The sequence below is a fragment of the Purpureocillium lilacinum genome, assembly GCF_023168085.1.
Source record: "Purpureocillium lilacinum CBS 284.36 DNA, scaffold_5, whole genome shotgun sequence".
In the NCBI taxonomy this organism is placed as follows: Eukaryota; Fungi; Ascomycota; class Sordariomycetes; order Hypocreales; family Ophiocordycipitaceae; genus Purpureocillium; species Purpureocillium lilacinum.
The window spans coordinates 3,769,360-3,796,961 of NW_027072115.1; the positions used below are offsets into that span (position 1 = coordinate 3,769,360).

The 27,602-nt window shown below is 59.3% G+C and overlaps 8 protein-coding genes across 8 annotated transcripts; 5 read left to right on the forward strand and 3 right to left on the reverse strand.

Moving 5' to 3' along the window:
- Nucleotides 1–281: 281 nt before the first annotated feature.
- Nucleotides 282–1,866, reverse strand: PLICBS_007743 (NADH dehydrogenase [ubiquinone] flavoprotein 1, mitochondrial; the record flags this gene model as incomplete). The annotated part of the gene is made up of 3 exons (XM_018321210.2): nt 282–448; nt 508–1,495; nt 1,564–1,866. The coding sequence occupies 3 exons, from the start codon at nt 1,864–1,866 to the stop codon at nt 282–284; spliced, it is 1,458 nt and encodes a 485-aa protein (XP_018181107.1).
- A 455-nt stretch (nt 1,867–2,321) lies between these two features.
- Nucleotides 2,322–2,955, forward strand: PLICBS_007744 (uncharacterized protein; the record flags this gene model as incomplete). Its single annotated transcript, XM_018321211.2, has 2 exons — nt 2,322–2,717; nt 2,767–2,955. 2 exons carry the CDS (start codon nt 2,322–2,324, stop codon nt 2,953–2,955), a joined length of 585 nt encoding a protein of 194 aa, XP_018181108.2.
- Nucleotides 2,956–3,038: 83 nt separating this feature from the next.
- PLICBS_007745 (uncharacterized protein) lies at nt 3,039–4,712 on the reverse strand (the record flags this gene model as incomplete). Its single annotated transcript, XM_018321212.2, has 4 exons — nt 3,039–3,466; nt 3,519–4,156; nt 4,227–4,624; nt 4,683–4,712. 4 exons carry the CDS (start codon nt 4,710–4,712, stop codon nt 3,039–3,041), a joined length of 1,494 nt encoding a protein of 497 aa, XP_018181109.1.
- Nucleotides 4,713–6,602: 1,890 nt separating this feature from the next.
- On the forward strand, nt 6,603–7,778 carry PLICBS_007746 (uncharacterized protein; the record flags this gene model as incomplete). The annotated part of the gene is made up of 1 exon (XM_018321213.1): nt 6,603–7,778. The coding sequence occupies one exon, from the start codon at nt 6,603–6,605 to the stop codon at nt 7,776–7,778; it is 1,176 nt and encodes a 391-aa protein (XP_018181110.1).
- An 835-nt stretch (nt 7,779–8,613) lies between these two features.
- Nucleotides 8,614–12,971, forward strand: PLICBS_007747 (uncharacterized protein; the record flags this gene model as incomplete). The annotated part of the gene is made up of 4 exons (XM_018321214.2): nt 8,614–8,725; nt 8,852–10,821; nt 10,872–12,004; nt 12,056–12,971. The coding sequence occupies 4 exons, from the start codon at nt 8,614–8,616 to the stop codon at nt 12,969–12,971; spliced, it is 4,131 nt and encodes a 1,376-aa protein (XP_018181111.2).
- A 3,764-nt stretch (nt 12,972–16,735) lies between these two features.
- PLICBS_007748 (uncharacterized protein) lies at nt 16,736–17,529 on the forward strand (the record flags this gene model as incomplete). Its single annotated transcript, XM_065601238.1, has 2 exons — nt 16,736–16,775; nt 16,829–17,529. The coding sequence occupies 2 exons, from the start codon at nt 16,736–16,738 to the stop codon at nt 17,527–17,529; spliced, it is 741 nt and encodes a 246-aa protein (XP_065457310.1).
- Nucleotides 17,530–18,054: 525 nt separating this feature from the next.
- On the forward strand, nt 18,055–21,030 carry PLICBS_007749 (uncharacterized protein; the record flags this gene model as incomplete). Its single annotated transcript, XM_018321215.2, has 1 exon — nt 18,055–21,030. The coding sequence occupies one exon, from the start codon at nt 18,055–18,057 to the stop codon at nt 21,028–21,030; it is 2,976 nt and encodes a 991-aa protein (XP_018181112.2).
- A 606-nt stretch (nt 21,031–21,636) lies between these two features.
- PLICBS_007750 (ubiquitin fusion degradation protein 4) lies at nt 21,637–27,549 on the reverse strand (the record flags this gene model as incomplete). Its single annotated transcript, XM_018321216.2, has 5 exons — nt 21,637–21,833; nt 21,890–22,039; nt 22,097–27,004; nt 27,063–27,172; nt 27,230–27,549. 5 exons carry the CDS (start codon nt 27,547–27,549, stop codon nt 21,637–21,639), a joined length of 5,685 nt encoding a protein of 1,894 aa, XP_018181113.2.
- Between the last annotated feature and the right edge of the window lie 53 nt (nt 27,550–27,602).

Below are 27,602 nucleotides of genomic sequence, written 5' to 3' on the forward strand. Positions count from 1 at the left end.
CAAGTTGATTGTAGCTACGGTCGCCCAAGGGCGTCACTGTGAGAGTGACAGTGTGACCAAGGATCACTTCTCTCGTCGCTCAGATTCATGGCCATGATACGACAAGGTGCGAACACAGAGGTCAACCTTACACATCGCATTCAGCACATAGAAAAATACTAGATACAACACCGGCAGCGTGTGCGGATGTAGCTGCGGGCCAAATGCCCGCCGTCGACGCTTGACAGCATCGCCCCAACTCCCGGTATCTAAACCCTCTTTCGTCTGTCTAGGTGCATCAATTACATTCCGGGAGAAGTCAGCTTCCCTTGGGCCCGGGTGTCGCGCGCCCAACCGCCAGCCAGCGCCTCGCCGTTCTCCTTGGCAAAGTTCTGCATCCGCGCCTCCAGCTCGGGCCGGAAGTGGCGGATCAGGCCCTGGATGGGCCAGGCGAAAGCCTCTCCCAGAGCTGCGTATCCAGTCAGTCCAATCATTCGTGCATATCGAGACAGGGTGTCGTGTGCTTACCGCAAATAGTGTGTCCCTCGACCTGCTTCGTCAGCTCCTGGAGCATGTCAATCTCCCGCTCGCGGCCCTGGCCCTTCTCGAATCGCGACATGATCTGCTCCGTCCACTTGCTTCCCTCTCGGCACGGCGTGCACTGGCCGCAACTCTCGTGGCGGTAGAAGTGGCTCAACCGAGCAATGGCGCGGACGACATCGGCGCTCTTGTCCATGACGATGACGGCAGCGGTACCCAGACCGGACTGGCTATCCTTGAGCGCATCAAAGTCCATCAGCTGGTCGTCACAGACCGACTTGGGCAGGATGGGCGTCGACGAGCCACCGGGAATGATGGCCTGCAGGTTGTCCCAGCCACCGCGCACGCCACCGCAGTGCTTGTCGATGAGCTCGCGAAGGGGGATGGACATCTCCTCCTCGACCGTACAGGGGTTGTTGACGTGGCCGGAGATGCAGTACAGCTTGGTGCCCTGGTTACGCTCGCGGCCGAAGCCGGCGAACCAGCTGCCACCGCGGCGGCAGATGGTCGGCGCCACGGCCACCGTCTCGACGTTGGCGACCGTGGAAGGGCAGCCGAAGAGACCGACGGCAGCGGGGAACGGGGGCTTAAGACGCGGCTTGCCGGGCTTGCCCTCGAGCGACTCAATGAGAGACGTCTCCTCGCCGCAGACGTACGCACCACCACCGCGGTGGATGAAGACGTCAAAGTCGTAGCCGGAGCCGCAGGCGTTCTTGCCGATGAGCCCTTCCTTGTACGCCTCGTTGATCGCGTTCTGGAGGACCTGGGCCTCGTAGACGAATTCACCTCGGATGTAGATGTAGGCGGCGGTCGCGTTCATGGCTCGGCCGGCAACAAGGCAGCCCTCGACGAGCTTGTGGGGGTCCTTGCGCATAATCTCGCGGTCCTTGCAGGTGCCGGGCTCGCCCTCGTCGGCGTTGACGACCAGGTATCGCGGCTTCGTGTCCTTGTCCCAGTCCTTGAAGTTCATGAAAGACTGCGGAAGGCGCGGGTTAGCCAAGCGGCTCGTCCGAAGGCCGAATTGAATTGATGGCGAAAACATACCCACTTGAGGCCCGAGGGGAAGCCGGCGCCACCGCGACCTCGCAGGCCCGAGGCCTTGACCTCGTTGATGATCCAGTCATGGCCCTTGAGGATAATCTCCTTGGTCTTGTGCCAGTCGCCCATCTTCTTCGCGCTCGCGAGGTCGGCGGGATATCGTCCGTAGAGGTTCTGGAAAATGCGGTCCTGGTCCTTGAGACCTCCGTAGGTCCGCTTGGGGGTGCCATCCTGCACGGTGGCCAGGCCCCTCACGGCGGTCCGCGAGAGGCTGACAGCCTTGCTGGGCGCCGCTCTCGTGGACAGCATTGCGTCGGTGTCCGGTGGGCGGCGAGTGTGCGGAGGAGGGAGGATGGGGGGAGAGGAGGAGTCGTTGACGGCGCTTTGCGGCACTTGGCGGCGAGGTTTGTTCGTTGACCAGCAATGTAAGCGTCAGAATTGCGGGCGATCTGGTTGGCCAATCCGCACCAGTGGCAACCGGAAGACGTCGTTAGCCGATACTTTATGTCTCACACATGCTCTGGTGCTAGCCCAAGTATATCACAACGCCCGGATTCCTGCCCACACCCCACTTTACCCCCGTTTTGTTACTGGGTCCCCGAAGCTCCAGCTGCAGCCTCCCAGCGCGGTGACGGACCCGATCACGCATATCAATCGCTGGGAGCGTTCCCTGCCTCCAAATTCGTCGCTGCAACAAATGACCTTGCCGTTCATGCCAGACGACGCTGGCCTCTTGTGAGCCCATCAAGGGGTCAACCGCCATCATGTCCGGCAAACGTCACTCGATTCTCCCGGCCATCGACCGCAGCGGCCCGAAACCGCCTGTCAACTTCTCGTCAACGCTCACTATATCCGACAATGCCATCCTGCAGGGCACGCACTCGATTACGATGCAGTCGGAGACAGTGGTCCATCCGCGGTCCAAGTTCGAGTCCAATATCGGAAGCATCCTCATTGGACGCCGTTGCATCATACACGAACGCGCACATGTTGGAGCACGACCGCAGGACCTCGACAACGCGAAGCCAGGAGGCGTAGCTTTGGGTGACTACGTGATCATAGAGGTTGGCACCATTATCGAATCTGGAAACACAGAAATTGGTGAGGGCACGACGGTACAAGTAGGGAGTCGTATCGGCAGCGGTGCCAAGGTGGGCAAGGTATGGCGTCCGTCAATGCGCGAACGGAACAGCAACTCACGATTTGAAGCATTGCACAATATCGAGCATGTCAGTGATACCCCCGGGTGAGGTTATACCCGACTTTACGACCGTCTACTCGAACGGACTACGGCGAACAGACAAGCGTGGCGTTGGCGAACTGCGGAAGCTCGGCATTGTGAAGCAGATCGCTGTTTTGCGAAAGATGATACCCAGCAACCCGGACAAGTTCAAGTGATATGGCCTTGAAGGCTCCTCGGGATACGAAATCTTATCGACTTCAAGCCCTTATTCGAATATACACGATCATATATACAGGGTTTAGTGGCTCATGGCATTCTCAAACAGCTTACGCAGCTGGTCCTTCTCGGCCTCGAGCTCTTTCGACAAGCCAGGCGCCAGCATCAGCACGCGCGCCTGCGGGATGGTGCCCTCCACGAGGGCCTCGATGTGCTCCGTGCCGAATCCGAGATCCTTTAGGCCCTTGGGCTGGTCGCCCAATTCAGCGAGGAACTTGGTGATGGCCTCAGCCAGGACCTCACCAGCACTCTCCCTCTTCACGTTGGAAATGTCGACTCCGAACGCTTCGGCGGCCTGCAAATGCCGGTCGGGGTTGGAGGCGGCGGTGAAGCGGAACACGGCAGGAGCGGACACGGCGACGGATACGCCGTGGGGAATCAGGGGCGCGGGGACGTCGTAGCCGGCGTGCCTGTAGCCTGGGTTCTGGCCAGAAATGGGATAAGACATGCCTAGGAAGGGTGAGTCCGATGACCATAAACTCTAAACTGGGCGTGTACATACCGTGGCACAAGTGAACGCCTGCGTTGCCGAAGCCTACACCAGCCAGCGTGGCGGCGAGGAGCATCTCGCTCTGTGCCTCAAAGTCGTCCGGGTTCTTGACCGCGCGAGGCAGGTACTTGACGGTGCTTCGCAGGGCGTGGAAAGAGAAGACGTCGGAGATGGGGTTGGCGCCCTGGTAGGCCGGACGCATGATGGGGTTGGGCGGGCGGGGCGTACGCTCGTTGTACGGGATCGCGGTCCACGACTCAAGCGAGTGGCACAGGACATCGAGTCCGGAAGCAGCCTTGACGGCGGCCGGCATGGTGCGCGTGTTGATGGGATCACAGATGCCGAGCGTGGGCTTGAGGTTGCGGTGGGCGACGCCCGTCTTGGCGCGCTTGGAGACGAGGTCGAAGATGGCGGTGCCGGTGGTCTCACTACCGGTGCCGGCGGTGGTGGGCACCGCGATGAGCGGCTTGAGCGGCTTGTCAACGGGGCGGCCCTTACCGAGCGGCGCGTTGACAAAGTCGAGGAAGTCGGCGTCCGGGTACGCCGTGTACAAGTTCATGAGCTTGGCCGTATCCATGACTGAGCCACCGCCGACTGCGAGGAAGGCATCAGGCTCGCGTGGACGAGCCCAGGCGATGGCGTCCTTGATTCTGTAGTGGCCGACGTATTAGCGGTTGAGACAAGACCACGAATATGAGAAAGCGAACTGAGGGAACGCACGAGCTGTCCTTGGGCTCTATCCTCACGTTGGAGAAGACTTCAAAGTTGATGCCCTCGCGGGTGAGCGCCTCGCGGACCTGGCGCATGGCGTCGAGCTTGTCGACGGTGGGATCCGTCACGACGGCGACCTTGCGGGAGCCCATGTTCTTGAGGTCCATGCCGACCTCCTGGGTGACGCCCGGGCCGAATCGGATGGACGAGGCAGCCATCTCGAATGCGTACTCCTTTTGGACCTCATTGTTGGCGGTGGGCGTGGCGTAGCGCCGGTGGGCAAAGTCGCGGGCGCGCGGCACGATGCTGGGCGGCGCCTTGTGATATCCCGGGTTGGAGTGGCAGGGACATGACGGCGGGTGAGTGTACTGGATTGTGCGGAGGAGGCTGGTGGCCCGCTTGGCAGCCTGCGTCATGCTATTAGATGGGCCATGTTCCTATGAAGCTGGTGGTGATGAGACTCACATTAGGAACGGCTCGCACAGGGGCTACCATGTTGAACTCGACACGTCAATCACTAAACCTGGAAAAGACAAGTGAGGTGAGGAAGAAGGTGAGAGGCGAGGTCGCGCCGGCGGGAGACGAGACGCGGCGGATGGGGGTTTGGAGGGGCGTTGTGCCTCGGGTATGGATCGGGGTGGTGGGTTGCCCCCAGCGTTAGGTTGTGGGGGAATCGGCGGGGCGGAGGGACGGGGGGCGGGCGGCTCCTCTCCAGCGCTCTCCACGGGGCTTGCGGTGCCGACTCCGGATTGCCTGAATCGGCCTGCGTGCTGCTGCCCTGAGGTGCCGCCCTCATCAGCTCAGCTCGGACACACGGACCCGACGCCTGAACAGTCTACTTTGCTTTCGCGGTCCGCGAGCTGAGATTGGTCAATCCGGATTTGACGGCGAGTCTCGCGGCACTTGGGTTGCTTTACCAAAACTCATGATCTACTGCGTGGGTACGGAGCAGACGGCGGGAATCTCAGTCTCTGGCTCTCCGTTAGTGGCACCTCTCAATGAGGGCCTGTCCAGATGCTCCATGTTTGATCACTATGTCACGATGAAGCTTACAAGCCTGTGCCAACTCCTAAGCATTCAAACATGTATTAAACGATTCTTGAATTTTTATTTTCGATGCAGAAGCTCCCGTACTCGCTGCCACGCAAAGCCGGTTCTGGTTCCGCCGCGCCGCTCCGATCCCGGGTATCGGATCCGGCAGGCTCATGAGGCCACCTCGGATCCGAGACCTGGTCACGCCGGAGGCATTTGGTCTTCCGCCCCAAGTGCTACGAACCGGAAATGCGATAGAAACACCATTAAAGGGAACATCTCCTCGCGGGGTTTGGAAGCGGGACCGAAATCGTCGTTGGAATATGCCTTGTTCACCTTGGCTGGGCGTCATGATCGCGGGGTGTGTCAACTCCCACCTACAACAGCTCATCCCTGCCGCTCATCCCCGCGTTTGCGGCGCCGCTATGGAACTTCTGCCTTAATATCGTTGTTTCGACTACAAAGCGCATTGAAATAGCAACGTAGGGTTGGCTTTACTTCTCACTCAGTGGTGCCGTACCCAGACACTCATCCCTCGAGTCCTCGACCCAGACAAGCGCCTGTGTGGTGGAAAGCCGCGTATGCGATACTCAACCTCGGCGTCTATGCTAATATCTGGGACGGCACATCTCAAGAAAACACAACTCGAGATGACCCCGAATTCCCTTCTCGGCACATTGGCATGAGTGGCAGCAGGTGTGGGGTGCGGTATGGTCGATTCCTTGGCTCGAACTGGACCTCGGAGGCAGTGCCTCAGCAGAACCACCCATTACATTGCGAACTGCGGAGTACTATCAGGCCATCTTGTACGACACAAACACGCACGACAACTCAAGGGCAGCACCTCGCGTGGACGTCGAGCTCTCGGGCACAGACCTCAAGATTGCTACCTACGACCGTTATCAACAAGCTAGGCGAACAGATGTCGGAAACCCGTTCCGTCGACGGTCGCGCCATGTTTCGGCCCCCACCGGCCAATCGGCTTCGGTGCGCCTATTCCGCAGATTGGAAAGCAGATCGCTCGCGCCCTCTGCTCAGCTAAACTCGGAGAGGCCAAGGTAAGAATGGCAACATGTTACGTACGTACGTATGTACGTGCGCCAGACTGCCGCTACCGAATGACTCAAATACGTGGAACATTGCGACGCAGTGGTGCGGAAGGGTGCCGTACCCCTGCGTTCGTATCATCATCGCTCCGCTTCCCGTTTACGCGTGGAGGGGCATCCGCTTTTGCGTTGTGAGTCGACAGCCCTTTGTATAAGACTGCCTCATCCTGTGACGCGGGCCTGTGAGATGTGGCAGATCGCTTAGAATCGAGGCCGACTCTCCATCCGTCTACCCATAACGCCCATCATGTCGCAGCCCACCAAGTCCGGCCGCGCCCGCATCCGCGATGTCATCCCCAAGCTGTATCTCGGAAAGTGGTCGCCCGGCCGCCTCAACTCCATCACCGACGTGCCGGGCGTCCTGGTGCACACGCAATCCATCGAGCCGGATCAAGATGTCCACACGGGCGTCACCACCATCCTACCGCGGAAGAACTGGCACGAGTACTCGAGCTTCGCCGGCGTCTTCCGCTTCAATGGCTGCGGTGAGATGACGGGCTCCCACTGGCTCAACGAGACGGGCCTGCTCGCGTCGCCCATCATCATCACCGCGACCTCATCTGTGGGCGAGGGCTACCGCGGCGTGACCGAGTACTGCTACCGCTACCATCGCAACGAGCAGGGCGACATGGACCTATTCATGTTCCCTCTGGTCGCTGAGACGTTCGACGGCTACCTGAGTGACCCGGCGGCCTTTGCCGTCACGCCAGAGCATGTCATCCAAGGTATCAAGAGCGCCACGGCTGACCGCGTGCCCGAGGGCAACACGGGCGGGGGCACGGGCATGATCTGCCACCGCTGGAAGGGCGGCACCGGCTCCAGCAGCCGCATTGTCAAGGGCTTCGACGTGGACGGCAATGTGCTCGACTACACTGTCGGCGTCTTGGTCCAGGCGAACTATGGCTCCCACGACACGCTCCGCATCGGCGGCGTGCCCGTAGGCAAGATCCTGCAGGACGAGGGCAGCGTCCCGTCAGCCGCGGAACGGCCCACCGACGAAGGCAAGGAACCGCGCAAGGACGGCAGCATCATCATCATCGTCGCGACGGACGCGCCTCTCATCCCCATCCAGCTGCAACGTCTGGCCACTCGGGCGACCGTCGGCCTGGGCAAGGTCGGCGGCTACGGAAGCAACACATCCGGCGACATCTTCCTGGCGTTCTCCACAGGGAACAAGGTGCCGTCGCAGGAGCTGTCCATGTCGAGCGGGCCTGGGCTGAACCCGTATCAGCCTCTCGCCAGGGCCGTGCAGATGACAGACAACGACACCATCAACGGCCTGTTCGAGGCGGCGGCAGACGCGACTGAGGAGGCCATCTACAACGCCATGGCCATGGCGGAGAGTATGACGGGCTTCAAGGACAGACATGTCGAGGCGTTGGACCTGGCCAAGGTCAAGGAGATTGTCGAGCGGCGCCTGTAGGAGTGGCCAGGTCGCTTGACGCTGACGGTCATCGGTCAAGACCAGAGCTTGACATGGTACGTGATGGGCGCAGGAGTGACAGCGCGAAACAAAAAGAAAGAAAGGATTTGATGCCAATTTCAATTCTCGGATGTGCGAGCCAACAACCGTTTTCGCGGCTGTGTCGTCGGCACAGTTGTGCCAGGTCACAACCTCTGCCGCGAGGTTAGAGCCAGCACGGCACCTGCGAGGCTCCGAGCTCCACACCTGTGATAGACCGCTACAGCTCCAGGACATTGGCATCGCCCGGTGTTGGGCCCAAAGCTGGATTACCATAAATCATCAAGACCCGTAGCGTCAAGTAGACTCGCCTGTTCCCTCGTCTGCACCATCGTTGCGAATTTGGCATTGGATCCTCGCAGCTGCCAGCCACCCTCCAATTCATCCATTCCAAGTCGCCCCTTAGCACCACCTTTGGGCGATCGCTGCGCCAAAAGAGCAGCCCGCCAGCCCATCAGCGCCCCTCGCTCAGTGGCTGCCGCGCTGGAGCCGCGAGAACCTTACCCACCCAAGCTCCTCTGCTGCTACTGTTGCTGGCCGTGCTCTCCACTGCTCGCAATTGGATTGGAACCTCCTTGTCCCGCCTCCTTGGCTGATTGGCGATTCCCATCCTCCCATACCTATTTCCTAGCCACGACAACCTCTCCGCCCCGAGCCCACGACGGCGCACACGTAGCTTGCGCGAGACGCACGCACGTTCACGCCTCGCCACGAACCGCCGCTCTCCCGAAACATGCCCGACCGCCGTCTCGCGTTGGATGCCCCTTCATGATCCCGCCCCCCAAGCCGCGCACTCATGGACCGCGCAAATGGGCCTGGCGCGGCCGCCACGCGGGCGGAGCGGTTCGAGGACGAGAAGCGCCGCATCATCGAGAGCTGCTTCAACAAGAAAGATTCCGATGGCTCGCGTACGTACTGCACAGCCCAGACGCTGCGCTTCTCCCGTCGGGACGCCGGCGCCGCTCGACGGCCCGGACGAGCTCCCGACGGGGAGGTGGGAGGCCAACAAGGCATCATCGACTGACCTAATGCAGTGCTCGAGACCTACATCACGCATATCCGAATCACCGAGTACTCGTCCCATCCTACGACGCCGCCGCCCCCGCAAGCTCGGACGCCCGATTCTGAGAAGCCCCGAGTCATCATCGTCGCCGTTCGAAAGTCGGGCCGAGTCCGCATGCACAAATCCAAAGAGAACCCCACCGGTACCTTTTCCATCGGCAAGTCGTGGAATCTTGACGACCTCACCCAGATCGAGTCTTTCACCGGGCCCCAGGTGAGCCCCAACCACCGCCAATGGGGCGGCGACACGGGCTTCCTCGTCAGTCTCGGCAAGCCATACTATTGGCAGGCCCAGACCGACAAGGAGAAGAAGTTCTTCATTGCGAGCCTGATCAAGATCTACGGCAAGTACACGGGCGGCAAGATCCCCGAGCTCAGCGGCTTCGACCAACGCGAGCTCGACCAGGTCCTCGGCGCTGGGAGACGGCCGCCACCCGCGGCCGCGCCGCGGCCTCCGCCCCTGGAGCCTTCGCCTAGCCAGCCGAGCGCCCCTCCAACCGCGCCAGTCCCGCCTGTGCCTTCGGCATTGAGCACTCCAGAGCAGCCGCGCTTCCAGAAGCCGCCGACTGTACGGCCCCCGCTGAACGGCTCGAACTCCCCGGCCGCTAGCTTCGACTCGACGCGATCGGGAGAGAGGCCGCCGGCGCCGCGATGGACGGCACAGAATAACAGGAGCCAGGACTCTTTTGCGAACAGGAGCGATGATACCTCCAGCATACCGCCTCGCTCCCGGAACGGGATGGCTGGGCCTGGCGCCTTTGCGCGTTTTGGAGAGTCGAGAGAGCCGTCTGAGCCGCCGGCGGACACGCGCACTCCTCCCCAACCGCAGGCTGACGAGAAGCCGCCGCCAGAGAGAAGAAGACCGCCCATGGATCCGTCTCGCCCTCAAGACCGGGATCTGGTGCCCCCACCGCTTATGAGCCCTACCAACAAGCGAGATCCCGTCGCGCCGCCGCCGAGAAGCACAGATCGGATGTCGCCAAGAAAGGGCTCGGCCACGGGCCAAGAGCGTGGAGCTCCCACGTTGCCGAGCGCGTTCAAGGATCGAGACGTCCCGCCGCCGGCCATGGCACCTCTCGACACGACCATGAAGTCAGAGTCGCCTATGCCTGGACTGTCTCGGGGGGCGCCCGCAGCCGCCTCCGTCGCCACCACCTCGCAGCCCGAGACTCCGGCGGCCTCGACTCCTACTGCGACGGAAACCCCGCCCGTGCCAGACATCCCAGACGAGGAATCAAGACCCGGCCTGGGACCCATGATCAAGGCGAAGCGGTCCAAGGGCGACATTGCTGGTGCTCTTTGGAAGGCCGCAAGCGCCGCCAACGCTTTCCGCCCGCGTCCCGGCGGTGCTGGAGACCGCCTTCGACAGGCGCAGAACAAGACGACCATGGAGGGACCGGATGGCATCACAGGCGTCGTGCCAGCCCCGCCTCGCCCCGTGTCAAAGGACCAAAAATCAGATGCGCCAGAAGCCTCGAAACCAGCAGAGAGCGAGTCGCCTATCCCTGAGGTAAAGATTACGCCGTCAACTTCAAACCAGCTCGCGAGCAAGTCCAGCACGGAGACGGCCGCCGCGTCGGTGAAGAAGGAGGAACCTCGAAAGGAAGAGACTCCTGGACGATCAGTCGTTGCTGGAAACGACGCCAAGTACATGCAATCCCTTGGCATTGACCCAACATTTTTGGACGGCCGAAGCGAGGAGTTCGGCAAGTGGCTCGACTACTTCGGCTGGGTTCCGGGAGACCGCATGCGGGCACAGAGCATAGACGAGATGAAGGCCGATCTCGAAAGGGAGCTGAACAAGGCCCAGGCTGGCGGCTGGCTCGCCCGCTTCCAGGAGGAGGACGAGAGGGTCGGCGCCATCAAGAGAGGCATCGATGTTGCCATCGCAGAGTGTGAGGAGATGGATAATTTGCTCACCCTCTACTCTGTCGAACTCTCGGTACGTTCTTTGGGCACGACCTGGCAACTCATAGCTAACATGGCGAGCAGACTCTATCCGACGACATTTCCTACATTGAGGCTCAAGGCCAGGGTCTTCAAGTACAGACTGCCAATCAGAAGCTGCTGAGGAAGGAGCTCGAATCCCTCCTCGAGACCTGCGCCATCACCTCATCAGATCTCGAGGCACTTCGACTGGCACCGCTGGACGATCTGCGAGGCTTAGAAGAGGTCGAAACTGCCCTTGTGACGCTCTTCAAGGCTATGAGCAAGATGGATCCGTCCATTGGCACCAACGACGCGACCCCGCCTGCCGGCAGCGCGTTGGATTCCGACCGAGCCCTTGGTCTCAACAGCGACTACGGGCAGATGCGAATCGTGCAAGAGAAGAAGGACATGTATCTCCAAGAGAACGCCTACTTCATGCGACGGCTTCTCGAGGTCATGGCGCTTCAATTTGACGAGGCGTATTCTGAGACGAAGCGGTCCCTCGAAGGTGCTCTGGCGAAGAAAGTCGATCCGTCCAACTACGACGCGGGCCGTGACCTGCTCTGGAAGTACAGCCCGTTGATGCTCTACGCCAGGGATGCAGACTTGGACAACTGGAACAGGCTGGTGCAAATCTATCAAGACAAGAGCCACCCTGTTTACAAGTCGCAATTCCAGAACGTTGTGGCCATTTGGCGCAAAAACGCCCGCAAGATGACGGCCGAAGATGCCGAGCTGCTCTTCTCGTCACAGGTAGAGAAGCAGCAAGAAGGCGTGGCGAGCACTGCGCGGAAGTTGACGGTCAAGCGAAGCCAGACGTTGGCGAGAGCTCTCAGGTCGCCCCTCGCAGACGGAAGCAAAGCACATGCAACAGAAAAGGGTGGCTCAGACTCGAGGAGCTTTCCGTACGAGGTATTCGCTGGGGTTCTGGACGATCTCCTGCCGCTCGTGGAGATGGAGCAAAACTTTGTCACCGACTTCTTCCACGCCTCGACGCTGGAGCAAGTTGACTTCCCCGACGCTGTTGCGGCTAATCCGCCTCGCAATCGTCGCGGAGGGGACCTGAAGCGGCACCGCCTCATGGAGCCCGACAGGGAGCTGGCTCGTCGGGTGACCAGATCCATGGAGGTTATATTCGCCTTCCTCGAGTCCGAACTGCAACGCTTGATGGAGTGGGTGATTGGGCAAGATCCATTGTCAGTTAAACCCATTGTGCTTATTCGCTCTATGTACTAATGAGTCCTTAGGCAAGGTATTGGCGTTCTCGCCGTGCTGGAGAAGAAAATGTCGGAGATGGCCCAGTCGAATCAAGACTACCTCAACACCCTTCTCCAAAGGTTGCACAGTCTGTTGGAGGGCCGCTTCCACAAATTCGTCGATGAGCAGATCCGCGCCATCGAAGAGACAAAGGTCAAGATCAACAAGCGCAAGGGTGTCATCTCCTTCATCCGCGTCTTCCCGGCGTTCATGACCGCGGTCGAGAACATGCTTGTCGGCCTCGACTCGAACCTGGCCCTTCGCCGCACCATTGACCGCGAGTACGACCGCATTCTCAAGTCCATGTTCGACTCACTCATGGTCATTGCCCGAGAGCACCCTGCTGCCGGCGTCGCGAGCGGGGCCGCTGATCCAGAGGACAAGGAGGCGCTCAACTTCCACATCCTGCTGATTGAGAACATGAACCACTTTATCGAAGATACGGACACGCGCGGTCTCGAGGTACTGGAGGACTGGAAGGAGCAGGCAAGCAGGGAATACCATGAGCACATGGGTCTCTACCTAAACGCCGTCATGCGACGTCCGCTGGGCAAGCTGCTGGATCACCTCGAAAATATCGAGGCGCAGATCCAGACGGGCAAGTCGCCCACGGCCATCGCCGGGCAGCCCTCCAACAGCAAGCTCATCTTCAACAAGATCCTCAGCTACTACGACTCCAAGGAGGTGCGCAAGGGCATCGAGGCACTGCGCAAGCGAGTCGAGAAGCACTTTGGCGACGCCGACGACCCTGCGCTGAGCCGCGGCCTCGTGCAGAACGTGACGAGGGAATGCGAGACCTTTTACAACGAGGTGGAGAGCCGGATAGGGCGCGTGACGACGGACGTGTACGGAGGCGAGGTGGCGTTCGAATGGCCCCGGGCCGACGTCAAGGCTGCTTTTCGCTGAGATGACAAGGCCGTGATGGGGGCGCCGGCCGTGAGCATTGCGGGAGGTTCTGTTGCTTCTTTACATTCATGCGGACGTATATGCTGGAGGGAGAAGGGGAGGTCTGCTGCTTCACCGTGTATGACCGAGACGCGTCGGCGGGCGGCGCGACGAACAAGCTGTTGTACAATACCATGAAGATGAGACGAAACACGTTGAACATGCGAAAGGTGCACTTGAAGTGACTCGGGATGGGAGGAGTGACGCGGCGTGTATCTTCCGTGCCTCTGTTATTGGCTGCCGCAGTAGTTCTGCCACGCCAACTTGCTACCATGGTATCAAACTGAGCGTAGGATTGCCCGAGGCAACGAAGCAAAATGCATCTCCTGCATGGAAAAGGCGAGCCTTTCTAGCTATCGCTCTCGCTCCTCTCGTTCCTCTCGTTCCTCTCGTTCCTCTCGTTCCTCTCGTTCCTCTCGTTCCTCTCGTTCCTCTCGTTCCTCTCGTTCCTCTCGTTCCCTTCGAATACGCCGTAAATCATAGATTCGCTCTCCTTCGTCCCCAGTCTAGGTCGATATTGTCGACGTACTGCGCATGTCCCTGTGGCACACTATCCGATAGTAGGGACGAGCTGGGCCGGCCTGCCGGGCTCTGATGCTGCTGCCGCCACCTCCCAGGCATTTGAGACGGCGACGGCATCGAGGTTTGCCTCCATTTGTTGAATTGTACCGGGCCCAGCCTGTACATAACGCTCGCCAAGACGAGGAACGTCAGGGTTAGCCAGGAGGCAAGAAAAACGCCTCCGGACACGAGCTGAGACGGGATGACTCCTGGTTGCATGCTGAACAGGGCGGCCGTTGCTGTGAATGGTACGAACAACTAATAGGATCAGCACAAATAGGTCGCTAGGGCGTCCCTATATAGGAGAATAACAATTGCCGTACTCACCAAGCCGATAATTGTCAAGGTCTTGAGCAGCTCGCCGGTGAGTTGCTGCTCTGTCGCGGTTTTGCTGCCCTCCATGACGAGTTGCATTTCCAACTGTATTGTATACGTCAGACATCGGTTGTCGGGAAGGACTCGCGTTTACCAGAGAGCATATCTCTATTTGCCCACTGCATCCCTCGGGGGCAAGAGCAGCAGCAGTCGTTATGGATGTCCCGGCCCGCGTCAGCCCCGGTCGCTTGCTGCAGCGTGCAAGTGCGGCTGCACTTGCTGCCACTGCCTGGGCGCGGTAGGCTCAATAGCTGCCAGATCCCGGCTGCCCTGCTGGCGTGCGGTACCTCCCCTGGCTGCTGGTCGCGCCGACGTTTGCGTGGGCAAACAGAGATATGCTGGCGGGGGTAAATAGAGCCTTTCAAAGCTGCCCAAGCAACACGCACCAAGGGAAAATACCTCGCGCGCAACGCCGGCACAGAGCTCCTGTTGCTCTTCTGCGCGGCGTTGAAGATCCCTCAAGTCGTTGATGTGGTCCCCTATCAGAGCGAGCACTCTGAAAGGGGGCTTTGGATCCTGTCCACCTCGGGTCCCGTTGGATTTCAGGATATCCGACAAATACGCTGCATCTCGGCTGTTGAACCTGTCCCAAACTTCTATCACTCGAGAGATGGAATGGATGACCTGTCGCAGTATCCTGTTCGCCTCGTTCACCATCAATTGCATCTTCTTCTTTCTTCCGAAGTCTAATGGGTCCGTCTCGCTGCCGTGCCGCGGTACGACGTTCACGGAATCATCAACCTGGCCAGTCTTAGCCGCCTTTCAACTGACGTCGAGCAGACAAAATATCGCATAGGTATCAACTCACATAGGGCTCCAATTTTAATAGCAGCCTCGATACGACGGTATGGAGTGCATGCTTCACCTGCTTGAGACGGCACTCATATACTAAGAGGAAATACTCTCGTGGCGTCCAAGTGGGCATATTGGCATCCACGGTGCCGGTTAAGAGGGGATCAGGTTTGAAGGGTCCGCTTTGCTTGGAGTGGTAGTGCTCGACACTCTCCGACGAGGATTCTCCTTGATAATACGTATCGACAAAGAGATAGGCGACCCACGAATGGTGATCCAGGCCGGAGATGAGGCATGATATCTGTGCTTCATAGATGTTGGCTCTGCAGAGGCTAGATGCCTGGCCCTCTTCGGTGAAATCTAAATCACGAAGCTCGTGGGATCTCCGAAGAGGCTTGCCGTTTCGTTTTCTTCGCCCGTCTTCCAACAAGGGTCCTCCTTCTCGCCAGACATAGAATTGCAGGTGGAACTCGAGCGCAAAAGCAAGCGATCCGTGAGACTATTCCGAAGCGTTAGCTAGTATGAATGCAGACTGCGGGAACATGAGAACCAACGCTTTGATGGATACCAAGGGAAGTCTTAAGCCCGAGGTACTTGTAGAAGAAATCGGGGAGGTATTGGGCTTGATCCAGCGGTGCCGTGTATGCCAACGCAAGAATCACCCAACAGTCCGGATCTGCAACGTACCTACAGTTTAACAACAACGGTTTAGCCAGGGTTTCGTGGACAGCCTGCGACTTGAATGTGTCTCACAATAGTCGACGAGCGGCATCGGGTTCGGTGCTGCAGCGGTACCGCTATATTGGGCGCAAAGTAGTCAGACAATGGCTTCTAAGCCTTATATCAAGGAAGTGGTACGTATAAATGACCGCTATGCGAGGTAGCTTGCGTACCGGTTTCCTGAGCTCGCGCAAGAGTTGGGTTGCGTTCAGCGGACCAGCGTTGTTGCGACACAGGCCCGCTTCAGTGACTTCCGTTGCCTGGTCGCTCCCGCGGGATCTGTCGTCCAACAGGACTCGCAAGGGCGTCACACGACGGTCTGTTCCCGCTTCTAATACGCTGAGACTCGCTGGGGTACAGATCGCCTCGAGCTCAACATTTTGGTATGCGCTCGGCCCGTGGGGCATTTCAGCATCACCTAATATGGAAAGGAAGGCTCGGATGAGATCGTCAACGGTTTGGGTTTCGGGCCGCCCTTGGGCCCTCGTCATCACATAAGGCGTGTTTTGCGCCTCATACAGCCGGCGCCGTGGTTCTGAGTATATGCCATTCCACTCGTATGCGGACAAATCCACCGCAGCGACGGGCATCGCTAGGAACGTTCCGGCGTTTCAACAGGGCCCGGCCTGCTGCCTGGCCTCAGATGTTATCATGCAGTTGCCGCAACGATAATGACCGCATTGAAGGCAGGCCGGGACTATGCTGACAAAGTATGCGCCGCCGCCACACATGTCCTTGTTTAACAGTCAAGTCAGTGTCATAACGGGAGGTATTGTGATGTGACGGGACTGACACAATACCAGGCGTAATACGTCTCGGTGAGGTGAAGAGGGTGCCGAGGCGTGGACCCGGCGGGCTGCTGCTCGACGGGCGGCTCGGGCAGCTTCAAATAGGTCATCAGCCTACGACCAGGGGTGAGGGCGGGGATGAGAACAGACGGACCCTTGTGCCAGTCGGGCTGTCCATGGGGACGGCCGGGGGTGGTTGGGGTTTTAGACGAGATATATGCGTATGAGGCGGGCAGGGCGAGAAGAGGGATCGAGAGGGAGGCAGAGTTATAGCAGGTCACCGCCTGGCCCCGCAGTCAGCCCGGCCCGGAGCCTGGGGCTGACAGTGTGCGGCGCCTCGTCGATCGATTGGGCCGGGCTCGACCTTCGATGCGCCGGTCACCTGCAGGACGAGGCAAGTCACTGGCTCAGCCGGGGTCAGGCCTGCCTGCGTCAACCTACAGCTGGCGAGTCTGGCGTCCGTCGGAACCGCAGACCCATACAGCGAGCATGCGCTCAAGGTCGGGGGACCTGCAGCCGAGGGGCTCCAGTAGTTGGCGTTGCTGTCAGACTTGTTTTCAGACTTGTCTCTGAATGGGGAAGAGAAGAATAAGAGGAACGAAAGATATAAGGGAAGTAGAGGAGATAAGAGGAGCGGAAAGTACGACGGGAACGGAAGGCATAATAGCAACGAGAGCAACGAGAGCAACGAGAGCAACGAGAGCAACGAGAGCAACGAGAGCAACGAGAGCAACGAGAGCAACGAGAGCAACGAGAGCAACGAGAGCAACGAGAGCAACGAGAGCAACGAGAGCAACGAGAGCAACGAGAGCAACGAGAGCAACGAGAGCAACGAGAGCAACGAGAGCAACGAGAGCAACGAGAGCAACGAGAGCAACGAGAGCAACGAGAGCAACGAGAGCAACGAGAGCAACGAGAGCAACGAGAGCAACGAGAGCAACGAGAGCAACGAGAGCAACGAGAGCAACGAGAGCAACGAGAGCAACGAGAGCAACGAGAGCAACGAGAGCAACGAGAGCAACGAGAGCAACGAGAGCAACGAGAGCAACGAGAGCAACGAGAGCAACGAGAGCAACGAGAGCAACGAGAGCAACGAGAGCAACGAGAGCAACGAGAGCAACGAGAGCAACGAGAGCAACGAGAGCAACGAGAGCAACGAGAGCAACGAGAGCAACGAGAGCAACGAGAGCAACGAGAGCAACGAGAGGCACGATAGAATGCGATGGCGGGTAAAAGAAGCTAGGGCTATGGCGCCTAGGGAGTTCTGTCAGGGCGACAGGTAGCGGGTGCTTAGGCAGCCTTAGCCATTACAATTTTGGCAACGCAAAAATAGGGTGGACTTTCTTGCCGGATTGCTTTACTTCGTACAAGTACGTCAATAGAGTGACGAAGCGGTCAGGTCCCGAGGCCTGCGCGTTGGGTCACTTGGGTGAGCCGTGCAGTACACAGAACCTGGAAGTACTGTACTTTGTTGCTGATAACCTGGGACTTCGTGCCCTGGATTTTATGCAGAATCCCCTGTACTTTGGCTGGGGGCGATGGGACGGCAGGGCAGGTGTGCCTGGGGGCTGCTGTACGCGTCCCACTTAACGCGTCGCGACACTTTACGCCACCCCAACTTCACCAACGCCAAACTCCACAACCTTCCGGCCCAACTCTTTCCACCTTGGTCGTGTAAGTTGGTCCTTGAATGGCATCGACGAACGGCTCCTTCGCCATTCCTTTGCATTCCTCGTCCCCTTGATCAACCATTCACAGTCTGAACCTACCGCCGATACCTGCAGCCCTCGAGGACACATCAGCGGGCCATGGCCCCCGAGACGCGCTCCCGCGGCGTGCCTCCCCCAAACCGCGTGTACAATTCGTCGCCCGCGCTGCAGCAGGTGCAGTTCCCGTCGCGGCGCAAGAAGATTCGCACGTACGGCCGGCAGGCTTCGGCGCATACATCCTCTCTGCGGCAGCAGACGCTCACGCAGATCGACTTTGTCTCGAGCTTCGACGACGACGGCGAGGATGTCATTACCTTGACGGACAGCGAGGACGAGGCACAGCAAGCCCCCGCGGAGCATGCTGGCGACGGTGGCGACAAGGAGAATACAAATCCGAAAGTCAGAACGAAGGGGAAGGGCAAGGCCAAAGCGAGGGTACGCATGCAGGAGGAGGAGGATGACGATGACGATGAGCCCGTACCAGTGTCGAGGAGGAGAAAGAGGCCATCTACCGGCGCGATGGTCAATAAATTGAAACGGCGACGGACCCTAGGCGATGATTTCCCCGATGATACGGCGGCCAAGCCAAAGGGCCTTAAGGAGAGCAAGGCTTCGCGTCGCCGGACCATGGGCGACGCACCTTCATCGTCGTCCAAGTACCACACCCAGACCTTGACGCAGTTTCTTGGTCAACGCTCCTTCATCGCCGACTCCGACGACGAGGGCGATGATCTGGGCCTCGTTCCGAGCGAAGAGGAAGGCGACAAGGGCCGCGACGACGGTTTCATGGAGTGGCTGGGCGAACCGGGAAGCCCCAGTGTGCGACGATCCAAGACCCGACGGCGCATGTCCGCGTCGCCATCGCCTCAGAGGCTGAGAGGCGGCACGCCCAGCCAGGCGCAAGTCTGTCCGTCTAGAGAAGAGTCTGTGATACCGCAGACGCCGGCCAAGCTTACCACCGCAAAAAATGCCTTGCCCGAGGAACCTCCCTCCAGCAAAGTTCTAGACTCGCCTTCGACAACGCTCATCGACCGCTACGGAGCCCCAGATGCGCAGAACTCCCCGCTCAAGGACCGCGCCTCGCCTACCGCTCGGCCTTTGCAGCTGACGGGCGTGCCCAAACACCTCGACGCGACGCCCACGCGGCGGAAGCCGGCCATGGTGATACAGGACTCGTTCGCCACGACAGGCAGCTGGGCGTCTCCAAGTCGAAGCCAACACAAGGTCACTCAAAATTCGGGCCCGTCAACCGCAAACACGCCAACGAAGGGTCCTTCACGGCAGGGACGAGATGGCAGCACCGAACTAGGAGCCAGTTCCGTGGCTGGACGCGCGAGCATGTCTCCCAACAAGGCCAAGAAGAACACGTCACCAAAGAAGGCTGCTGGTGGCTTGTCTGAGATCCCTGATTCTGACGAGGAAGACGAGGGCTTTGACGTCGAAAGCATGCGGGGCGGCGAGTTCGAGGCTGAACCGGACCACGACGAGCACCATTTCGTGGCCGGCGCAGAGACGCAGCTCGTCATGAATGAACTGGCGTCAAGCGAAGCGCTGCACCATTCGCTGGAGAAGAAGGCATCCTTCCTTGCCCAGTCCTCCTCGTCTCTTTCTTCAATATCGGAGCAGTCCTCGAGCGCCGCTCCCAAAGCCATCGGTTCCCCTCCAATGACTCTCCCGCAACCTGCGCCATCCAAGCAACAGGAACCCTCTTCGCGACGAGAGCGGCCAACCGCCAAGCCAGTCGCCAAACGCATCCGCAAGCCCCTTCACCACCCCCTATCGCCCTCGCAACCTCGTCAAAGCCAGCCCTTCGAGTCTCAGCGCGTCCACGTCTCTATCCTCCGGTCCTTGCCCCCTCCAGCAGCACGCTCCGATATCCTCCTCCCCGTGTCCGCCGAGCAGCTCGCATCTCTCGTGAGCGGCCACGCCGTCCACGTCGTCATGCCGTTCAAGATCCCCACGCAGGTTGTCCGCTTCTGGCTCCTCGAGAGCTCGATGCTGCGATACATGGCCTGTGTCGAACACCACCAGGCCGATGAGAGACCGCTGCCATCCTCCGTAGCAGGTAAGGGGAACTCGTGGCAATACTACATCTCTCAGGTGTATGAGCTCAACAACCCCGTCTCGGAACCGGACATGCGCGAGGAGGGTTGGTGGGACGAGGACCAGGCTATTAGCAGGTATGTTTACTTGCCGCCGGCGGTCATCGGCCAACTGCTGTGGAATCTGAGGCACGCTGTTTTTGGCGAGGGTGCCGAGGACCAAGCCTCTGACTCGGAAGAGGAGGTGGTCGCAGAGGCAGGCAGCCACGACGAGCCGCTCGAACCGTTGCCCGCCAGGGAGCAGACGCCTCCGGGGAGCTTGACCGTCTCGCAGCAGGTCACCGCCCAGATACACAGCGACATCGCCTACTCCACGCAGTTCATCCCTTCCACGCCCCTCGGCGACAGCGAGACTCACCACGGCACCTCACCCCGAGGCGGCGACGGCACGACTCCACGCCAAGGCGAGCCCCCTTCCTCATCCATCAAGCCTCCTCCACCTCCCGGCTTTGCAGCTCCATCCTCATCCTCTTCTTCCGCCCAGCGTCTCCAGCAAACTCCACGACCAGCCAAGGGCGCCACCTCGACCAACACCATCCGGCCCTCTCAGGCAACGACCGCATCCCAGCCATCCACGCCCGAAAAGTCCCATCCCGGTCCCCCTCGGAAGCATCACGCTCCTCCAACGCGCCCTCCCTTGCGTTCCACGACAAATACCACCACCACTGCCACCACCCACCCGCCCCTACAGCACTCCTCCAGCACCAGCCTCCACTTCCTCGACCACGGCGCCTCCCTCGTCTCCATGCCCCCCTGCTCGCCCACCTCTCCACTCCAGCCGGGCGACTCCCCACCGCCGCCCTTCTCCTCCTCCTCCGCCACTCAGCTCCTCACAAAGAGCCAGATGCTGCCCGACAGCCTCCTCCGCGACGGGCAGCCCCCGCCGCCCCTGCCGCCGGGAACGTTTGCAAAGTCGGGCACCGCCTCTGCGCGTGAGATTTGGGACTCTGACGATGATGATGTGCCGCTGTGAGGGGGAAAAGACAAGATGGGGGAAGGAGTGAGGCTACGAGAGACTCAGTTACATGTTGGCGTGATAACTTTGGTTCGGGCCTGCGATGGCAGCACCCACAGCAGTCAAGTATATAGATAGGCATCGCAAACAACCCTCACGAGACAAATGAATGAATATTTCAGCAAGCGCAAGCCAATGTCAAGTTTCGTCCTGTTCCTCGCTAGCCTTCGCGGAGTAATGTCAATTTGCAGACTCATGCGACCAATTTCTCTCATTGTTCTGCCTATACATCAATACTTCTGCAAGTCCGGGGCCAGTCCTCTCCGACCCGGGAACAAAGAACCCATAGAAACTACCGTTTCGCCTTGCCAACAAAGCATGCCCGCAGAGCCATGAACCGTCTATCACCGTTGCTTTTCGCGCTCTCTTCCGCGTAGTTCCTATGTCCTTGTTCGTGTTGTGCGGTGCGCAAGCAGAATTTTGAACCGGCACCGCCGTTCCTTACAAGCGCCCCGGAATGCAGCGTTCCTTGTCCTTCATGATACATGCGGGAGGCTGGCTCCTCTAAACCTAACATGTCAAGTTGCCCTCGACGGCTGTGAATTTCTCGTCCTGTCACCACATTTACGACAGGTGGAAGGCACCCTGTCCTTCCTTCATTGCTGTGGACAGCTGCTTCCTCATAATCTCGACGGTGGTGTAGTCGGGGAGCTTCAGGTAGTTCACGCAGGTCATGACACTGGGGAGGTAGTCGTCAGACGTATACGGATGCTCGCTGGGCTTGCACACCACGGTGAACATGGGAGTCAAGCTCCTGAAACCTGTTGATGTGCGTTAGCATAGACATTCATGAGCAGATAGAGAAGAAGCAACATACCTCCAATTGGAAGCTTGGGGCTGCCGGTGGTGAACTGCAAGAAGTCGCGCCGCTGCGGTGTGTCGAAACTGGCCATTGTCTGCAGCAAGTTCTTGACACTTCGGCTGTCCATGTTGTAGCCGTGGTCGGCTTTGATCGAGTCGGTGAGGGCTGCAAGCACGTCAGAAAATGCCACAAAAGCGTAAATAGGGCCTAAAGGACACTTACTCTCAAGAGACCAATCCTCATCCACCTTGCCGAACAGGCTGACAAGTTCGTCGGGGGTGAAAGCGCTCAGGGCTGAGTAGGGGAAGACCTGCGAGAAGCCGGAACGGAAAGCGTCTACCTGCTGACGCACACCTGTGCCAAGGGTCATGTCGATGACCTTGTCCAAATAGGTCTCCACATTCTCCATGGTGACTCGCTTGTGAGATCCGTTGTCCTCGAGCTCGATGTTGGGGTACCCTGGCAGCGTAAAGTCCAGACAGAGATCCTCGAGGCGGACATTATCCACGACGAGGTCTGTCGTGTCGGCCACCTTTTGCGCGGGAGAGCGCTTCGCATCTTCGTCGATCTCCTTTTTCGCAAGAGCAAACTTCTTGATGACCTTCAGCGAGCGCGCCAGGCCTGGATCAACAAGCTTGACTGCGCCCAGGGACGGCTTGACGCCCGTGGAAGGGCCATCTCCAATGCGGAAGAAGATTGGGTTAAAGTGTATGTCGACGATGCGCGAGTCGATCATGGATCGGGCCACAAACTTGCCGAGCATCTTGAAGAGGTGGAGGATGCGTTCTCCATTAGGGGCCGACAGCTCCTCTTGGCTAAGGGGACGCGGGAACAGTCCGACCGGGCCCGAGACGAACTCGTCAGATCCGATCGAGTCAACTTCGCGCCAGAGCTTGAGTTTCTTCTTGGAGAACTCCTTCGATACAGTCGAGTAGAACTCCAACGTAGGGCCGAGACCGGTGCCAACCTCCTCAAAGTACTCGACTTCCAGGATGCTCTGCGACGCGCCGTAGAGGTCCATGACCTTGAGCGCTGACTCGAGGATCTTGAGACGCGAGATCCGCACCTTCTGGCGCTGGAGGCGGCCAAGGAATGGTCGGTCGTTGTTTCGATCCCGACGGTTATCGTCGCCAGACTGCGCATTCTGCCATCGCGCCATCGATCGGGCATATCCGAAGGACGTCGACTGGAGGAAGAGATGTCGAGTCTCGAACGGGAAGAGGAAGGGATACAGGCGCGCCAAATCTTCGGACCAGCTCGGCAAACAGCTGCTGGCCACGATAAGAGGCTCTTCGAGCTGACGATTGAGCTTGGCTGTGAGTTTCGTGTTGACGAACTGTGACGGCGGCTCGACGTTCAGGCTCACGGTGCTGTTGCGGTTCTCGGCCAAGACGTCCTCAATGTTGGCATTCAGCTCGTGGAGGATGTTCAACAGACGCAGGATAAAGGACGTCGTAGGGTTCTTGGCCAGCGAAGCGGGGATACCATTCTCAGTCTCTCCCTCGGCCTCCGTGGTCGATCCGAACGACTGAGGCTCTGCGGGCGGTGGACCAGGGACTCGTCGAAACTTGATGGGGTGCGTCGCCGACCAGATGCTCCGGCTAAGTAAATCATCCGAGGTCGACGTCGAGGTGTGAACTGCACGATATATCGTCGTCTCGTTTGGAATGACTCTGCTGTCGAAGCTGAACTCAATGTGCCAATCTTGCGGCGTAGCTTGCAGAGCGGATGCGTACGACATGCCCTGTGGCCGAGGTGCGGAGGTTGAGGGGGTCGGCGTGCCTTGCCCAGAGCTAGAACCAGAAACCCCGCCGGTGCGTGTGGCCAGGCCAGAGCCTCTGGGAGTAGGAACTCGCGTGCCGTCTTCCTTTCGGGCTGTAATCTTGCCACCGGTGGCAACCTCAAGACTGACAGCAGAGGGGTCATGGGTAGGTTCATCTCCGTCCTCCATGTCCTCGTCGAGCTCCCCAACGATTGCATCCAGAGCACTCGTATCATCGCCATCATCTTCATCATCAGACAGCTGCTTCTCATCGGCACACTCTAACGTGCTTTGGACATCGTCGTCATCGGCTGGGGGCGGCCGAGGGGGCGGAGGGGTATCGGCGGAAACAGGGTGACGTCGCGATGACCTGCGAAGAGTGCCTTTCTCGCGAGATGGGCCGGCAGCCTGGTCCGGAGTTGAGGGATCATGCACCGGCGGATACGACCTATTCTTGGAGCGACGCGAGTGTCGTGATCCCGACGGTGTCGAAGCCGCCGGCGGCGGGCCCCCAACAGGAGGGACCAGAGGCCCTGCGAATGGGCTGCGGTCAGCAAGGCGGGCAGCGGCAGCACTGCTTAGCGGCAAGCCACCAGCAGCACCACTAATGGCCGCAAAGGCCCTTGCCAGCCCGTCTCGACGCGCGCCCTGAGGTCGGTCCGCCAAACTGATTCGTGGACGGAGATAATCGTCCAGAGACTTGAACGTGGCAATTGCGTGAATAGACACCATGATGTTTCGGTACGGTCGCGGGATGTTGGAGTCGTCGTCTGCAACCAGTCGAAGGCGAATTTGCTTTCCCAACATCGACGCGGGGCTGCTTCGGTTGCCGTCGAATGAATTGTGATGCACAGTGATAACCTCAAAATGCTCCGACCTACTGAGCAAGTCTTGCAGCTTGTGTATCATCACGCTGAAGGGCGTCGCCGGTGATTCGGCGGTGGCCGTCTTCGGCTTCGACTTAAGAGTGTGGCCCATGAACACTTCTAAGAAGGTGGACTGAGCGGATCGAGCAAGCTCCTCGTCTGGATTGCTGAACACGTCGAGGAGCGTTCGTACGAGCCCGGACGCGAGCAGCTCGGCGCTTGTCACGCTTTCGAGCAGGTCCGTGTCAAAGTACGAGGCCAATTTGACGAAAAGCTCTCTGCCCGCTTGAGTCGAAAGGTCGGCAGACGTCCTCTTGAGGTAGAAGGCTTCGAGGTCTCCGGCCAGATCCGAAAGGGTGTTGAGGATGGCGGTCGCCTTGGACTTCATGGCTTGACCATGTCCTTCACCCTCGTGTGTCTCCAGGAACTTCTTTGCCACGTCGCGGATGCGGGACTTCATTGATCGAATGTCTGACACGTAGCGGTGAGGGGGAACATCCAGGGACATGGTAGACCCCCGAGAACTAGCCGGTGACATGTCTCCTGGGATCACCTCATGTTCTTGGTCGCCATTCTCGTCCTCGTCTTCGTCATCGCCCTCCGAGTCGTCACCCGAGGAGTCGTCACCGTCGTCATCGTTGTCGTCTTCGTTGGCGTCCTCGTCATCCGACTCCTGCTCCTCATGGTCCGAAGCGCCATCAGCAGTGCCAGAGTTGCGACGATTTTTAGGTTTCTTTTCGCCTGCAGCATCCTGCGCGCCGTCGCTGGAGTCCTCTTCGGTTGCAAGCTTGTTGATCTCGTAGATGACTCCTTCGCGGTAGAGTTGGTAACGGTAGATGTTGTCGAGGCGACTCAGGAGAAGCTCGGTAGCCTGAAGGCCGAGCATGACGAGAGACGGGTGATCCCGCTGAGACAAGATCGATGCAAGGAACGAGGCATAAGGAACAGGGGTCAAGGCTTCGGCGAGAATCTCCTTGTCCAGGTTGGAAAGCATCTTGAGCTGCGCTGTGAGGACCTTTTGGCGAACACTCAGGTTCACGGTGCTCGAAAACGCATCGGTTAAGGTCGGGAAAATGATCAACGCGAACCGTCGGACTTCCTCCTTACAGTCCTCCAAGAGTTCGATCCGCTTGTCATTGGGGGTGCGCCGGCTCCTGCCACCAACCGACGATGGGGTGATTGGCTCTGTGGACGCATGAAGTTCAACAAAGTCCCCGTAGGATGGGTCAGCGTTCCGGGGGAGACTAGGAAGGAGCTCCAGAATGACATTGAGGGTCTCCACGATCTGCTCCCGGGGGCGATGGATGAGAGCCTGCATGACCACCACACTGTCCAGCTTGGAGGCGACATCTTCGGTGCCGCTCGGCGGTGAGACGCCAGTCAGTATCTGATATAGTGTCTCGACGACGTTGAGCTTGAAGAGCTCAGCAGACAGGCGCGGGCTGGCTCGGGCGGTGAATGCCAAGACGCGGAGGAACTGGGTGTGGATGTTGGATCCAATAAGATTCGTGGTGCCCGGAACCAGAAGCCTCAGGATTGCCCGCAGCAAATCGACGCTCACCAATTCTTCAAGCTTCGCAGATTGGTACTTGAAGCTCTCCACAATTCCGGACACGCAAAGTGACGCCTCTTCAACAACACGCTGGTCGCTGCTACCGAGAACGTTGAGAAGAATGGGCATGACCTCCTTAACCACGGGGAAAGAGTCGTCAGGAATGTTGCGGCAGCAGTTGGCCGCTGTGGTCACTGCCGTCCTCTGGGTGCTCGTGGCAAAGAAGTCAAGATAGGACAGACAGGCCGTCAGACCTCCCTCGCGAACGATACTCGAAGGGTACTCTGCCGAAATCTTTTCGAGTGTGCTAAGAGCCTGCTCGGCCAAGTCGATGAAGGAAATCTCGAGGAGCTTCTGGCACAGAACGGGAACAGCATTTCCATAGACGACGTTGGCCACACTTGCTGGCAAGGCTTCCATGAGATTTGCCAGGCACCGGCACGCCAATAGCATGACCTCGGGGCTCTCTTCCTTATTCATCAGAAGGACCAGCTCTTTCACGAAGGCGTCTGGGGAGAAGTGGCCGGACAAATTGTCCTCGTTCGACACGAGCAGTATCTCCGACAGTTCTTGGAGGGCAATGACCTGTATCGAGAGGTCGTCCTGACGCAGGTTGTTGAGGAGCTCACGGAGTCGGCCTGACAAGCCCGACATCATTCCGGTCAGTGCCCTCAGGGTGTTGGACAAGCCGGCGCCTCCGAATCCTCCGAAGGGATCGTCGTCGTCATCGTCCTCGTTCTCGTCGAAATGATCCCGATCCTCGGCACCATCATCGTCCTCGTCGTGGTCGTCACTATCGTCGTCGGCGGGACTTTCAACGGGCGGCGGGGGCGGAGGGGGCCCCGGATCGTTGTTCTCATCCGTTCCGCTCATAGCTGTGTCTGGGTCATTGGCGCTGATCGGGTTTCGTCTAGGTCGTCTCGCTGCCGGCGTCGGAGCTGAACCTTCGCCTTTCGCCCTCGTCAGTCAAAGTTCTTTGGTTTGGGGACAGAGAGCGGCGGATGGTACCTTGAGCTGCCGATGTCGACTTCTTACTTCGGCCAGACTTTCTACCAGAGCCAGTCACCTGGCTGGTATTCTGGGACTCGTCCGCGGGGCCAGGCACGCCGGAGCTGCGTCTGAAGAAGTTAGGTAAGAAACTTGACCGCAAATATTCTGACACTGGTTGTACATACTCTGCGTTGTCCATGTCGGCTGGAGCTGGAGCCTTGCCCTTCCTGCGCGGCTGAATGGCGGGCGTAGGAGTTGGGGCCGGCAGAGCGGCAGGCGCAGGGGCTTCGGGAATCTTCTGTCTCTTGGACCGTCGACCCGAAGAGTTTGTTTGCGAGGCGGTATTTGCGGGACTCTTGTCCGTGGCCGCCTTTCGCTTCCGGGCCTGTGGCGTGGACGCAGCGGCAGAGGAGGTCGTCGGAGCGGATGCAGGTGGCGTGTCGGAAGCTTGGGCCGCCTGGCTCGCAGCTTGGCGGGCGGAAGACCTGGTGATTCTGGGAGACATGAGTAATCTGACCTCTGATAACAGGGTGGCACAAAAGCCGTCGAGCGACACGG